General features: G+C 38.1%; 1 protein-coding gene across 3 annotated transcripts in view; it reads right to left on the bottom strand.

The window, feature by feature from the left end:
• Positions 1 to 14145, bottom strand: part of LOC139114043 (xenotropic and polytropic retrovirus receptor 1 homolog) — a 36458-nt gene extending 22313 nt beyond the window's left edge. The window contains exons 1-5 of one of the 3 annotated variants that reach the window (XR_011547788.1): positions 13951 to 14134; positions 13579 to 13630; positions 11978 to 12079; positions 8791 to 9038; positions 458 to 607 (exon numbers count right to left, since the gene is read on the bottom strand). Coding sequence is in view for 2 of the 3 variants with exons in the window: in XM_070675519.1 (XP_070531620.1) it covers positions 458 to 607; positions 8791 to 9038; positions 11978 to 12079; positions 13579 to 13630; positions 13951 to 14019 (621 nt within the window). In the remaining variant the exon portion in view is untranslated. Of the gene's footprint in view, positions 1 to 457; positions 608 to 8790; positions 9039 to 11977; positions 12080 to 13578; positions 13631 to 13950 lie in introns of all 3 variants that reach the window. The other 2 variants (XM_070675519.1, XM_070675520.1) reach the window with 2 other exon arrangements.
• Positions 14146 to 16529: the final 2384 nt, after the last annotated feature.

The raw sequence follows: 16529 nt of genomic DNA, 5'->3' as shown, positions 1-16529 counted from the left end.
AAAAGTAACATTGGAAAGTCAAATTTCTGGGAAGGGTATTTGGGAATACAGTTCAATATATATATTGTACTCACAGCCAGTGACAGATTTCAGTCTATCTTCAAGAATATACAGGTATGTTGATATTTTCAACCACATAATCTATTCACCATCAACAAATGGAAACTCGAGCAAAACAGTCTACCACTTTAATAATGGAGTTACGCAGATGAAATGTATTCCTTATACTGGGGACATGCAAACTGACAATATTTGTGCAGGGTTTGGTTTTTTAAACGTTTAATTCAAGAAAGAGAAATTTATGGCAAAATCTTTCAAGAGCTACAAGGAGTGTGTCATTATGAAGGTATAAAACAAGCAAAATTTGAACAACAATATCGACATAAGAGAAATACAATAAACAAAGCTTAAGATTGTTCTTGATTATATTTTACAAAAAAAACTGTACACTGCTTACCTCTGTTTCTTGTATGAGATTATCAATTTGTTTACTTGTGTAGAAGGGCGCTGGTTCCACTTTAGTTTTTCTGAACTCGACACCTCTGTCTGTCTCCAAAAGTTTGTCATGTTTCTTGAGTATCTTCCTAAATCCTGTGAAGTTGAGATTCTTGGAGGGAAAAGAAATAAATTGGCAACATGCGTGGGATAAAGCTATCATATGATGCAATGACTGGAATACTTAAGGTAGCTTTCCGCCTTTGTTTTGGTATTTTGAGTCAAAAACACGATTTTTCTTTTATCCCTTAAAGTATTCCTATAATCTTGATCTTCCTTGTGTGTAGAATATCTTGGTCGTGAAGTTCCTGTTTTTGGGTGAAATTTTGGAATAAAATGTACGAGAGGCACAGGTGTACATTTTGGCGTTTGAGACTACCGTTAAGTCTTGATTGACAAGGGATTGCGCTAAGCAAGCAGCGTCACAGTATTCACATGCACTTGGACAACATACGCTGTGAAAATCCCATTAGCACCTACCGTTCACTGCGTGGGTCAAGACCATAGTGTGTACCTGGCAATTGGGCGTCGAAAGGTGGGTCTTACCGTTTTTCTCATAGGGGTGGCCGCTCCCAAAAGATCACAATTTATCGACACAATCGGACAAGGTCACACTTATGACATTGTTGACGGTACAATTTCAGATTACACAAATGGCCCACGCACTAAATGTTTTATCTGGGACATTTTTGTGTTTTTGTAAAAGCACCAGGAGTGGTGGATAAGTTTCGTAATGTTAAACATCTTTGAAGAGGCTGTCCGGACCCGTATACATAAATGGTACGTTCCACTGGCGGCCTTAGTGACAGCGGGAACACTTGAATACCGCAACAGACACCCTTCACATCTTCAACATTCAAGCAACATTCGGCCTCTTTCGGCCGAAGTTTCGGCTTCTTTTGGCCCCAAGACATTTCGACACCCCCGTTACGATTTATTTTTTTCCCTTCAAACTTATTAGTAACTGACAGACCAGTCATATTCATAAGCGTGACCTTTGCGTTTTGACCAGTATGACTTTTACAGTGCCGTTTAGGCGCCGCTTTTCAAACTTTGACAGTGTCGGCGGCTATTGCTATTGAAAATGATATGAAACTCTTTTCGACGGTTTTTCACCATGTTCTCACAAACTTTAAAGCATGTGAATGCTGACACTATACTTCTCAGTGTTTTGATTTGTAACATTTGGCACGAGGTCCCCCAACCAGATAGTGCCGAAACGTCTTTGGTCGCGTTGCCTAAACGTCTTGGGGTCGGAAATTGTGCGGCCGAAACGACTTTGCGCCAAAAGGTCTAGAAACCCGACATTGTCCGTTCGATGAGAATACTAAGTGAGTTGAACAATTTATGAATAAAAATGAAATATCAGAAGCCGCGGCACTGGAACTACTTGGGATTAGAAAATACAAGGTGGAAACAAATTGCATGGGCTGCAAGAGAGCGACAGCAAATTTTCCCAAGGCAAAATACGTAGCGATGCAGAAATCCCACGCCACAAAACAATAGCTGCTTTGGTTTGCAGACGTTTTTGCACAATGGCAGTGAACTGATAATGTCGAAGCCGTTTCAATCCCGCGGTCCCGTTTTTCCTTGTCCCATTTGTTTCCGGACCGCGCTATTACCGAAATAATCGTACAATGCAACCACCCTACCACTAAATGAGAAACCGACCTTGACAAGGTAAAAACATACGTCGACTAACAAATGTTCACCGTACACCGGACGAATGTGAATCAAATGATTTTATGGGAATGGACACGACAACATTGTTATCAGTTATCATGGCAGTAGCCAAAATGCTGCAGGACCGAAGACAAATTTCAATATGAATTTGAGCGTCACAACGTAATAACGTAATCGCCCTGAGTTTTCATCAACATGTCATCATTGGTCGGTAAACCATTGAATGAGACGCTTACGGGCTAACTACTTGAATACAGTGCAAAACACCATCCTAATCCTGAGATTTACATGTAATGAAGACGGGTCTGATATCATATTCGCCTGGAATCGATGGTACTCATGTTGGATACGAACAACAGCAGAGAGTTATCTATCTGTGACCATGGAGGTAGGAAGACTACTACCTCCATGCTGTGACGTATGACGCTTGACGAGAGGTCTATCGCATGCAACTTGCGCTTGATGAAATGACGTACTTTTCTCTATGTTCATGTTTTCTCAACTTCTCTCCTTTGACTTTTATGCCACCGACAGGCGATTGGTTCATGACTCCAGAAACGGTCTTCACCCACAGAAATGCTGTACAGAGTGAGGACGAACTATTGCTATTGTCTCAGAAATGCTCGTAGTTTGATTAGTGTTAATCGGTTTTCAAGGCGCGTGAAGATCTAAAAGATGGCTGCTCACTGAATCCTCGGTTACTCTAACCGTAACGAATCACAGCATGGAGCTGTTCTTTTTTATCTCCATGATCACAGACACCGCAAATGTACATCCACATACAAACGCAGATATTTTTGTTGTCAGCCAATATTGTTTTCCCTATATCACTCATCGGGCTCGCTTTCATTCCGCAGCAGTGAGTCGTTTCCGAGGTCGAATCGAATGCTGCAATAAACTTACACTGTAGTGTACGCTTGTCATGGAGGTAATTAGTCCAAGCGCTCGTGTTGACGGCATCGAGATGCCGTAGCAGTTCCGACAGTTAGGTCGAACAGTTAATACTCTATTTAAACTTACAACTAATCAGTCAACAGATTATGCATAATCCCTTCCCTGGCACTCCCCAAGTTTATTTACTCATCAGCTACTGTGTAGATTGCGCTCTAAAAAGAGTACAACGCTCCCAAATTCACCCTTTTTAGCCCCATTTCGACCGTTGACACTGATTTCAATGAGTGAATATACTGTTGAAGTTGAACACTTTGATTTCACTATCTGGTTTTAGTGTTTTTTCGGTTGAGTACATTGTTATTGCCATTCAAAAGGAAAAAACCGAACCAATTTACTAAATCGCCTTTTTCTCAGTTCGGCATTTTGTCACATTGCAGCACGTTCAAAAGAGTTTAACTCGAGAACGCGTGAACGGAAGTTCACCAGATTTTCACAGACGTTTGTCAAGTAGGTTGTCTCCAAAACCGTGTCTCAGTTTCTTTATGAAGATTTTTAAAGTCGAGTTATTGCTGCTTAATTAGGCGGCGTTGTAAGACTAATCGGTGGATAAACTTTGACTCAACGATGTGAAAAAACTAAGGCCTTTTTCAAAAATCTGAGACACGGTTTTGTAGCCTGTATTCTGAAGACCAATTGCCCGTTATCAACTAAACAATAGCCCTCTCCGCTCAGACTTAAACTTTTTTACGTGAGACCACCCATTTTCTTCACCACTTTCATAAGATCTTCAGAAAAATTCATCGCACACTAATTTTCTTGATAAAACAAAAAAATTCATAGCAATAGCTTTCAGGTGATATATAATACTTGGGTAAAAGTACACATCTTGATGGCAAAATTCACGTTTGAAAATAGGTCGACGCAAAGGTGGAATACTTAACTGCACCTGTTCCCAGACGGTGACGCAGAGTTTACAACTATGAAAATCATTGATTATTTGTTAGTCTATGGCAAAGTAGCAAATAAGTGCCTGCATAGCTGCCCAGAGCAGGTGAAATTTTATAGTTACTGCCTGACGGAAAATTGGAAATAATTTACAATGGTTTGCTGATATCAGAGCCAAGGCACTTCAGGTATACAGTAAGCATGACACAATTGTCATTGCAGGTTCTATTTTTCCAACATTACCTAATTAATTTCCCATGAATTTCGAAGGTTATCTACAGCTACAATAAAGTGATTTTGAGGTAATTACATTTCATCATCTTGTTTCTGTGAAACATGGAATTTTCCTTGTTTGCCATGTTATGGCCCTTTCATTGCATTCCATCATCAACATTGGTGGCATTGAGTGTACTTATTTGTCAATTTTAGTTTGAAACTTTGTAAATCATACGAAAAATAACAACAGATATTACATACTAAAGACAAAAGTATGATATTAATTACTACCCATGGGGTAAAACTTCAGCAGCGAACAAGCCCTGGTCGCTGTCAGAAGTCAGAATTTTATTGACATACTTCCTAATGGCGGTTTCAGTTTCCATAGCAAGTTTTGTATTAACCTGAATTGAAGTCTAGCTAGTAGCTGCATCTTCATGCAATTTTTCTGTCACATAATATCATTGAATTTTACTTTCACAGTCTCTAGCTCAACATCTTTCTAACAGTAGAAGCGGAGTCAGTATAGCTTACACTGACCTGGGAGTCCCACAAAAACATTAGGCAAATTCAAATTCTAACAGCCAGTTGGTGACTCTACTTGCTGTTAAGAATGGTAGTTCAACGTTGATGAAAACACACTGCGATCATTCAATCATTGCAGCTGTCTGGGGACCATGAAATAAATTCAGCAGACAAGAAAAATGGAGGAAAATTGAGAAAGAGCAATGGATTTACTATTCAAATGAAAATGTTTACAGTTGACTTATGAAAAGAATAGCAGTGATGCACAAGTTTTTACATATTCATAGCAATGTTATTTTTACCAAAAATGCACTGTAACAAGTCATCGTTGATGACACAGTCCCCACTTGTTAATGGTACTTTGATTACATGTCCTCAGAGAGGATAGAGTCCTCTTCATTAATTAGGTCTGTAATAAAAATACTTTGATACAGATGGCGCTCAATGGCCAAGAATGAGTTCCATGGTGATGAAAACATGAAACCAATGTAGGCCACCATCCTAAAGTTCAGAAAATGAGTCAACTAGGAATTAATCAACAGGATGTTGCAAAACATTTTTGCATACAATTCTCACACTTGACAGATTATCACTAGTACCATATTTGAGACATGCCCAAGTTTTGGCTAAGACAGGAAAAATTGTAACAAAATGGCTGCCATGCAGCCATATTGGATCATATCATGAAACAAATTGACATACATATGTATGACATATATACATAACTTGGTTTATTACCGTGAAAAGTAGTAGTAGTACACTTCACAAGTCATAACAGGCAAATACAAAATTTACATTTCAGTGGTAATGTGGAGCCAGAAAATATAGCTGTTCGCTAGTCGAGCCTGGCCCATTTACAAAATTTAAATTAGTCAGGTCAACACGTACGCTGTTATACAAAGAGTTCTACAAACATTATTTTATATTTATATGATACAAATTTGATATCAGAGCGAGGTATTCCTGAAAATTCATACACAATGATGTGACGACTATTGTGATTTAACTAGTTCACTGTAGGTATTCCTGTAACAGATACTCTCTCAGTGCTTTTGTGAAGCTATGCCTGGAAGTATGAGCTTTAATTACATTAGGCAACGAGTTCCATAGTTGAGCACCCGTGTACGAAATTGCCGATTGACCTTTACATGTGTACATTTTCGGCAATGTTAAATTCATCCCTACTTTTTGACGGGTGTCATAACAATGATCCACAACTTGGAAATAGTCTATCATGGGATGTGGTACATTTTGATGATATAAATCAAAAACAAAATTACCAACAAGCAACTTGTAAAGCTTATAAACATCTAAGATGCGTAATTTAAAAAATAAAGGTAATGACGGCGTTCTTAATCCAGAAAAAGTTATTGTTCGCATACACATTTTCTGCGTGATGAGAATGGAATTTAAATAGGATGAATACGTATTTCCCCAAACTTCTAAACCATATGTAATGTATGGTTGTATAAATGATTTATAAAGTAATACTAATACATTTTGTGGTACAAAATTTCTTATCTAAAAAGAATTCCTGCCTTCATTCTAATTAGTGCGTTGACTCTAGTAATATGTTGTTTCCAAGTTAGGTTCTCATCTATATTTACACCAACAAATGACGCTTGATTAGACTGAATTAAAGGCACACTTTTAACACAGATATTACCATGTAAATACACCGATTTACGTTTCTGGTGAAAAAACATAGATGGGTTTTCTTAATATTTATAGTGAGCTTGTTTGCATCACACCAACAGGTTACATCTCTCAACTGGTTTTCTACTAGTGAAAGGTCTATACATTTCGTATCACTCGAGTATGTGTGGAAAAGATTCGAATCATCTGCAAACAATCGGAAATCAAAGTAGTCAGATGAATTAGGTAGGTCATTTATGTAAATCAAAAACAGGGTCGGTCCAAGTATTGATCCCTGAGGCACTCCACACGTAACTGGCAATTTCATAGAACTAATACCATCTGCTGAAACATATTGGAATCTCTGATTTAAATAATCAGTAAACCAACGAATGGGGTTTCCTCTGACACCATAATTATGGAGCTTTGATAAAAGAATAGAGTGGTCAATAGTGTCAAACGCTTTGGCGAAGTCTAGAAAAATTCCTATTGTAGTATTTCCCTTGTCAATTTGTTGCGTCAAATTGTTCAGTAAATTAATTAATGACAGTTTTGCACTGTGTTTCTCTCGAAATCCATGCTGATGTTTGTAGAGGAGATTATACTTATTTAAAAACGTAACTAATCGATTATTTACAATCCTCTCCAAGATTTTGCTAAGAAGTGGTAGCACAGAGATAGGTCGATAATTTCCAGGAATGTCTCTTGACCCTTTCTTAAAAATTGGAACTACTCGGGCTACTTTTAGGGCATTTGGGAATTGACAACTTGTAAAAGATAGATTGAAAATATAACAAAGAGGTCCAGAAATGTGTTCTGCAGCGTTGACTAACAACGGTTAATGTCCTTGTACCAACTTTGAATAAAATCGGTGGAGATATGCCTGAGAGTATTATGGCTCTGTTCATGAAAAATCGTAACAAAATGGCCGCAAGGCAGCCATATTGGATCGTATCACATAACAAATTGACATGCATATGTATGACATTAGTCAATCTCCTTGTACCAACTTTGAATAAATCGGTTGAAACATATCTGAGTTATGGCTCTGTACATGAAAACATCGTAATAAATGGCTGCCTAGCGGCCATATTGGATCGTATCACATAACAAATTGACGTATATATCTATGACATATGTCAATGTCCTTGTACCAACTTTGAATAAAATCGGTTGAAACATATTTGAGCTATGGCTCTGTATATGAACAAATTGTAATAAAATGGCCACACAGCAGCCATATTGGATCGTATCACAAAACAAATTGTTGTGCATATCTATGACATTAGTCAATGTCCTTGTACCAACTTTGAATAAAATCGGTTAAAACATTGGATCGTATCACAAAACAAATTGACGTGCATATCTATGACATTGGTCATTGTCCTTGTACCAACTTTGAATAAAATCGGCTGAAACATGTCTGAGTTATGGCCCTGTACATGAAAAAATCGTAATAAAATGGCCGCCTGGAGGCCATATTGGATCGTATCACAAACAAATTGACGTGCAATGACATTGGTCAATGTCCTTGTAGCAAGTTTGAATAAAATCGGTTGAAACATGTCTGAGTTATAGCTCTGTACATGAAAAAATCATAATAAAATGGCCGCCTGGCGGCCATATTGGATTGTATCACAAAACAAATTGACGTGCATATCTATGACATTAGTCAATGTCCTTGTACCAACTTTGAATAAAATCGGTTGAAACATGTCTGAGTTATGGCTCTATACATGAAAAAATCGTAATAAAATGGCCGCCTGGCGGCCATATTGGATCGTATCACAAAACAAATTGACGTGCATATCTATGACATTGGTCAATGTCCTCGTACCAACGTTGAATAAAATCGGTTGAAACATGTCTGAGTTATGGCTCTGTACATGAAAAAATCGTAATAAAATGGCCGCCTGGCGGCCATATTGGATTGTATCACAAAACAAATCGCGTGCATCTGTATGACATATGTAGTAATCCTTGTACCAAGTTTGAATGAAATCGCTTCTTGCATCTCTGAGATATCTGCGTGAACGGACGGACGCACGCACGGACGGACGCACGCACGCACGGACGGACGCACGCACGGACATGACCAAACCTATAAGTCCCCCGGACGGTGTCCGTGGGGACTAATAACCATTACTATCCCAGTAAACTCAACTGCAGACTAGCTATAAGCAGCATCTTGGCAGCTTGTAGCTTATCAGTTGGCTGAATGTAATATTGACATTATTGAATCTGAATAATTTCAAAATAGCCAATCAGCAACACAGTAGCCATACCTTTCAGACTCCTCAAGTTGCTGAGAATTATTAAAATCCACCAATCAACACCTGTGTCTTTCTGAGCCTTTGCATAATAGCCCAGATTAAGAACTGAGTTTCAGAGACTTACCTGGTAATTCTGAAGCAAGACTAAACTGAGGTAGAATTCACTGAAAGCCAGCTTCAGATCATTAATTTTTCGGGTGTGTGACTTGACCAGTTTGGTCGTCTGGTCACTGTTGATATCTGGCAGTACGAAAATTGAACTCTTTCTCCTCCTCATGACGTTTGCAAGGTTATGTCTGGTCTCATGTGACCCAGACTGCCTAAGCTCATCTTGAAGGTTCGCAAACTTGCGAGTGGCCTCGGCCAATTTTTCTGGGAAGAGAAACAAGAGTTTCGGTTATCATCTTATTCCTGTTTTTGTTAACTTGTCACTTTTGATGAACTAATGGTTTATTTTTATGGATGAGGATTACCAATTCTTAGTGAAGAAGCATGTTATTCCGTTGACTAGCATATCCCTTGACCAGCCAGACAGTATCACTTCCCCATCAGCCAACTCAGTGAAAAGCGGTATTGCACCAAAACCATACTTATTTCCACTCATTTGGCTTGGTCTGTTCCAACAGCTTTAGTCTATAAAAATCGCGTTTACAGTATCTGTGATTTCAAGGGCCTTCAAATGTTCAATATTTTGTTAAAATGCACCCAATGGGACTTATTGTGCTTCACTTATTTTAATGAACTTGACCTAATGGTGAAACATGAACTTGGCAGGATAAGGTTTCATGAAATGCAAGTATTCATGTACGTCACTGTCACAATACTCGTATCGTCAATTTCTTGAAACTTTCACAAAAGACTTGGAAATCTACAATTCAAGGCAAAAATGGCAAGATTGTTTTTTTTTTTTTGTTATAAAAGAACCGGTGAAAAATGCTGACTTGGCAGTTTTTCTTATTGCTTTTAATAGACATGGTATCATGTATCTTTGTTAGTTTGTCAACAACCTCCATACACCTCAAAATGATTTGGATAGAACTTTTCAGGTACCAACCTTGAAGAAAATGACAATGATTGGTCATAATCAGTACTTTCTTTGAAAGTCGAAATTTGTCAAAACGCAATTTGTGACTTGCGTAAATCCAGGGCTATGTTACATTTCTATGAGATCCGTCTCAAAAAGTATGATCTGAACACCAATTTTTCTCAATGTATATTTCTTGAATACTCAGTGTTACTTTAGAGCGTATTCAATTATAAAGAAAATGACAACGCTTTTAATTTTACTTGGTCATCAACTGTATGGTTTTGGCTCAATACCCTTTTTCACTGAGTTGGCTGATGGGGAAGTGATACTGTCTGGCAGGGAAAGGGTTAAAAAGTGTTTCACTGTTATGATTATGATTCACTTTATTGCCATTTGTCTGAATGCATTCTACCTGCCTTTGGCTGATAAACCAAAATGGCCTCTTGTGCACAACATTTTGTACTCCATTGGGCAATGAAAACTAACAAAAGTCATTTGTGAAGTCTAGTCTATTGTCAATGCCCAATACAAGAAATTCAGTGGATGGCAAAACATGTGAAAAACAGACTTAGAGTACAAAGCCATTTTGAAACCTGGCCTTTCGAGAGGGAAATGCGATGAAATGGTTACTGGGTATTGATGTGGTACATGTAATTCAAACAAATCTACTGACTATACCAGGTTTCTGAATATATTTAAACCAATATCATGGCTATTGAAGTTGACTACTTTTTGACAAAGACCTGATTTTTTCATATTGAACAAGTCAAGAGGTCAGAGGTCGTGTTCATGATTCTATGTTCTCAGTGTCCTCAATTGTCCTCAATTGTAATTAATGTATTAGTGTCAATCAATGTTCCACTCTGAGCTTATATACCCAAGATATTTTGAAGGGACTAAACCCTTCTTCTTCATTTGGGTCCACTACAGTCACTGATCTAGAATGCCACTGTCAAGTTCAGAACTCCTTGCATGACAAAAGCGTAATTACATAACAAGGAGTTCTGAACTTGACAGTGGCAGTTCTAGATCAGTGACTGCAGTGGACCCAATGAAGAAGAAGGGCTTAGTCCCTTTGAAATATCAGGGATATATAAGCTCAGAAACATTGATTCTCAGTGTCCTAATACAAAAATACCATCAATGACACTGGGCTCACATTTGTTTTGATGTGGCAGGCCAGAGTGAGTATACTTAAACTAAGTTAAACCCTGTGAACATGCCACCAAGTTTCAAAGCAATCGGATGAGTGATTTCAGGGAAATGATTTTTTGACCAAAAATGGGGAAAATTGCCCCAAACATAAAAATATGAAAATTTCACCACAATTTTAAGACACTCAACTAAGTATGCCTCTAGGTACATGCATACCAAGTTTCAATGCAATCAGAATAGTTAATTCTAAGCAAATGTTTTTGACCAAAAATGCAAAAAATTGCCTCAAAAACACAAATACAAAAATTTCACCACAATTTTCACACATCTGGCAGAAGGCAACCCTAGGATCAACAGCATCAAGTTTCAAAGCAATCAAACAAATGCTTTGGGAGAAAATGATTTTTTTGACCAAAAATAGGAAAAACTGCCTCAAAAATACAAATATGAAAATTTCACCAATATTTGAACAAATGTAACTGAAGTCACTATAAAGAATCTGCATACCAAGTTTCAACCAAATCTGGCCAGTGGTTACAGAGTTTTAGCAATTTGCAGGAGTTTCCCTTTTTTTACCTCATTTGCATATTTTTGACACTGACATGTTCATTTCAACAAATTCACATCTCCCCCTCTGGGTGCACCTGTACACCAAATAATAAGATGGCAGGTGCTGCGGTTTGGGAGTTTCTGATGTGGATGGACATTCATCCACACATACTAACTAACATACATACATATATACAGACATACAGACACCGCCGACCTACCATATAAGCTCTCTTTGGTATACCTATACCGAATGTGAGCTAATTATACTTCAAATACTTTTATCAATTTATCACCACAACTGTGATATGATTATTATTTATTTTATTTTTGAACCCATAAACCTTTGTACAGGTCTAACTGTGGTGTTATAGACAAACATGATTGTATCAATGAAAAGGTTATACAGTTTGGACTCCCTACACAGAAAGATGGGTCGTCGAGGCTAATCTGCCTATAACTTATAGTGTGCCTAAGGTTACCATCTGATTAGCATAAATATAGCTAGACACCAGACTTTATGTTACTTCCACAATCCTTGCAATCATGACTTGGTACCTCTTGGAAAGTTTACACATACCTGAGAAAAAGGTGTTTATTTTGGCAAGCTCCTTCTCGCAGAACTGGAAGAACTTTTCTTCAAACTTGGCAAAATGCCTCTGTACTATTGCTTCACCACAGACTGAGAGGAATGTAAACAGAGAACAGCTGTCATATCTTGATGATAAGCAAAGACTAAAGGTAATGTTTAGATTAACAATTGCGCTACTAATTACCACAAAGCATAGTTTGTCATATTTTTGTAAGTTCTGAGTTTTGGATGGTCCAACATAGGAACATTGTGCAACAAATTATTCCTTCTTTAATCATAAAAGGCTGCATGCAATTTCTAAATTAAAATGCCTTTTTTTTAACAGTGAACAGCAGGTTTGTCATCAAGTACTGATACAACTCCACTAATATCATAATTGTGTAATACATAAGAGTTAATAAACTGTATAAATAAATTAATACATAGACAAAGCAACATTGATTGACATTTGTGAGTTATGTCTTTGATGAGTCCTTCAGTAACAACACATCAGTAAGTTTGGTAAAATAGGAATGCACGCATCTCGTAATAGTATATTATCACTGATCGATGATTATCAAACATCACATAATGATACGGCTGTAAAGTGAAAGGAGGATGGTTGTTTCATCACTCATACAGAGCTTTGTTGCAAAGAAAACTATGATGACAATGAAACTAATGTGCCTGGTAATGTCCATGTTCATCCACATATTGATCTTGTCACACTGGGTGAGTAGACATGATGAACCTTAAAGAGAAATTATATATTTTTCTTCTTTGTTCCCTTTTTCTATCCCCCAATCCCTTCCTCCCCCTCTTTTTCTTTCTTCTTTTCTCAACCATTATTTTTTTATGGTTTGTTTCTTAATAATAGATTACTGCAGTCACAACTTTTCAGGAGGTACAGGAGCCTAGACTTGCAACAGTGCCAAGCCAACAGTAAACAAAATAATTATTGGTGAAATCAAACGACCAAGAAGTCTGACACAGGAACCCCATCTGTCTTTTGCATACCTCAGTATGAAATCTTAACGACATGAAAGTTTGGAGGTCTATCAAGTCAACACTGTTCACAAGTAGTAGACATGAATGAAGTTCATAGTATTATTTTGTTTGCCCAGTAATAAATTGGTTGAATATCATTCTCAGGTGTTCCCATATACACAAGTTGATGATAATGTAGATTCATTTCCATTACATGTTTCGTTCATGAAGTCTGAGATACTGGGAACTAGTAAATATTTCACATGAATCTGGACAACCGGATGACCTAGTCAGAGGGTCTGTCAGAAGATTTGTGGGGGTGAAGAGAGAGAGACACAGAGAGAGAGAGAGAGAGAGAGAGAGAGAGAGAGAGAGAGAGAGAGAGAGAGAGAGAGAGAGAGAGAGAGAGAGGGAGAGAGAGAGAGAGAGAGAGAGAGAGAGAGAGAGAGAGAGAGAGAGAGAGAGAGGGGGAGAATGAGAGACAGAGACAGAGATAGGGTACGGCGCGTGAAATTATTGACATAGAAGAACGGTAGGGTAGGTCTCTGATCCGAATGGGTGTTCTTTCAAATTTAGTGGACCCTATTCATTCGGCTTCATTTTATATCTATATTTACACGTACCTTCTGCCGATGGAGCCCCTTCGATGACTTCATACAGCAGTGTTTTCATATACTGTGGATAAAGCATTCAGTTGTGAATAAATTAGCAATCATCGTATGATGCATTGACCGGATATAAGGATACAGTCTCTGCCGGGACAGTCCCGTCAAGTTTACTGTTTTCTCCTTAAAATTATTTTGGAAAGTATACAATCTAAGTGGTGGAGATACCTTAAGGTTGCGGCATTTCTAAGATCAGGTTTTCAAAACCCGCCAGTGTAGCCTTGAATGTATTTGTCCACGTCCTTGAGTTCTGAAGAAGTAAATACATACCAGCAGTCAGCTGTTTTGTGTAGTGATTCAAATTTATACACGGTTTGAATGTAAACTTACCTCATATGCCACATACTGTTTGCGCCATTCCGGCGTTATATGCGCAGCCAAGTGTTCTGCGAACTTCATGTTAGTGACCGGTCGACGTAAATGGTTACATAGCTCGGTTAAAGACGTAAAATATGGAAACCTTTACCCGTAGCGACACTTTACTACTCTACGCCGAGCCGCCATACTGTATCATAAGACGCCCTCAACGACAGCAAGGTCGAATGCATTTGTCTGCCAAAGCGGCCACGCAGAATAAAATTTAAGTTACGCAATGACTGCAACGGCACTCAGAGAGAGAGAGAGAGAGAGAGAGAGAGAGAGAGAGAGGCAGAATATTAGATTTTAGTTCTTATACTTCGAATAAAGAGTGAGGTTGATCACTCATACCGGGACTTCATGTAATCTGTCCAGGTCTTGGATTTTTTTAAAATTTAAATCGTAATAGTTCCTCTCCAACTCCAGAGCACTTGAGTAGATGTTTTTTGAAAAGAACAGACCCATGTAGAATGCATCAGAGTTCCATATCGTACACGGAAAATTAGCCTTTATCCCTGCAGCACATACACTTTTCCTTTAGGTATTGTATCCCTATTTCCTACGTCATTGAGAAGTTGAGAGATTACCGAAAACTATGACTATCACTTCAATCATGTCGAATTTCTTTATAAGACGATTTTTTTTGAGGGGGGGGGGGATTCGTCACGCTGTGGTCGAAATGTCTACTTAATTTACTGACTTATTTATTGATTGATTTAAAAGTATAATTTACCGATTATGCACGATTCATGTTACAAAATTTTGAAAGGATTGTGATGAAATTTGTCAAAATTTAATCCTGTCCCCTATTAAGTTCGAAATTGATGAAGTTGTCACAGTTCTCTCACAAGTTAATCGTCAAAAAGTTCCCCTGGATCTGATGGTCTTAGGGAAAGGTTTTATGTAAAGGAATCAGCATATCACTTATTTCCTTTTATTATTCGTCTTTTCCGATTCATGTTAGATACCAATTCTGTTCCTCGTATTTGGAAAACACCATCATTATAGCTGTCCCTAAAAACCGGGCGCTATACTAGATCTGACCTCCGTTATCTGTAAATTCACGGAGAGGATTATATGTAACGGGCTCACCACGTCCTTGTCCGATCGTATGGATCCGCTACGATTTGCATATAAAGCTAATAGATGGGTAGAAGTTGCAACCTGAACACTTCTCAAATTAAATTTGGTATAAACTAAAGATTCCAGTCGATGTTTAATTTTGCCTGTATCATGGGGGACAAAAGAGATCCCGGACTCACTAAGTCGACAAATAACTGTAGAAGGAAAACAAATTGAAAGAGTGTAATTTTTTAAATAACTTGGTACAATTTTAAATTCGAAAAGTCGTTTTGCAGACAACGCTGAATTTATTTTCAAAAAAACAAACACATCATCAACTCTTATTCCTCCCCAGGAAACTGAGAGGCTACGTTTTGGGGAATGCCTGTGTCTCGTTTGCTTGTTGGGAGTGTTTTAAGGATTAATATTGTCTCTTGATACGGAAACCTCTCGGTTAAGGACTGAATAAGATTAGAACATGTAGTTTATCTGGCAGGAAAGGTTGTTGGTATGAAATAAAGGCAACTTTCCGAAATATATTACCAAACTTTGAGGAGGAAAGCCATTCAAAATCATCAGGATCGAACGCATCGACTGAGTACAGAATTGAAAATCCTCGAACTCCGGGATCCGTCAGGCCTGTATCTGCAGGTCGAAGACTTCAGGTACCCTTTTCCCGTAAAAAGTTGTACAAAAAATCCTTTATTCCGTCACCTGTGGTAGTTTTAAACTCTGATTTTTTACGGAATTCATTGATTTTGTTTCATGTGTATGTTTCGGTGACTGTGTGTCGGGAGCTTTGAGCTTCTAGAGAAAGTTTTCCATGTGTGCTTGTTACATTAATGGACAATATAGTTTTTGAATTGAATCGAAAATTTAGATAGTGTGAAGTCAAGGTAAGTTCATTATGTTCGAAGGATTCCAAGTATAGTCAGCCCTCCAAAATCTTACCACAATTTATATAAAAACCAAACAAAATTTGTCAAAATGAAGCGATAAGAATATTGAGAGTAATCAACCGTTTTGATAACTTCACACGAATCTCACATTAATTGGAACAAATTTCAGCTATTCGATGACACGTCAGACACAAGTGAGTGCATATCACAGCGAAAAGAAAATGGTAAACGGAACTTCAAGTGGGCGACAGGGTAGATCTTTAAGTTTTGCTACCATTTTATAGCCCTGTTGCTCTGGGCTGCCTCGTTCGCTTGTAAGACCGTTGAGGGCGCGTCATCGCATGGCAGGAAATGATTTTTTAGACACATGATAGTTCGGTTAACATTCACAGTTTTGTAGATTTGTTTTATTTGCCACTTTGTCGGAATACATTTATCTCGAAAGAAATAATGATGGTAACGTCATAGAAACAATTTACTTTCCTTTCTAAAGATGGGCTGCGGAGCGAACGAGGGATGTGAGTAAGTCGCGGAAATTATAGTCTTTCCTGAGAAACAGACTCTGGTGGGCTAGTGGGCTGATCCATACCA

The sequence above is a fragment of the Ptychodera flava genome, chromosome 16, assembly GCF_041260155.1.
Source record: "Ptychodera flava strain L36383 chromosome 16, AS_Pfla_20210202, whole genome shotgun sequence".
In the NCBI taxonomy this organism is placed as follows: domain Eukaryota; kingdom Metazoa; phylum Hemichordata; class Enteropneusta; family Ptychoderidae; genus Ptychodera; species Ptychodera flava.
Note: the sequence above shows the minus strand (reverse complement) of the source record. Positions and strands in the feature narration are given on the sequence as shown.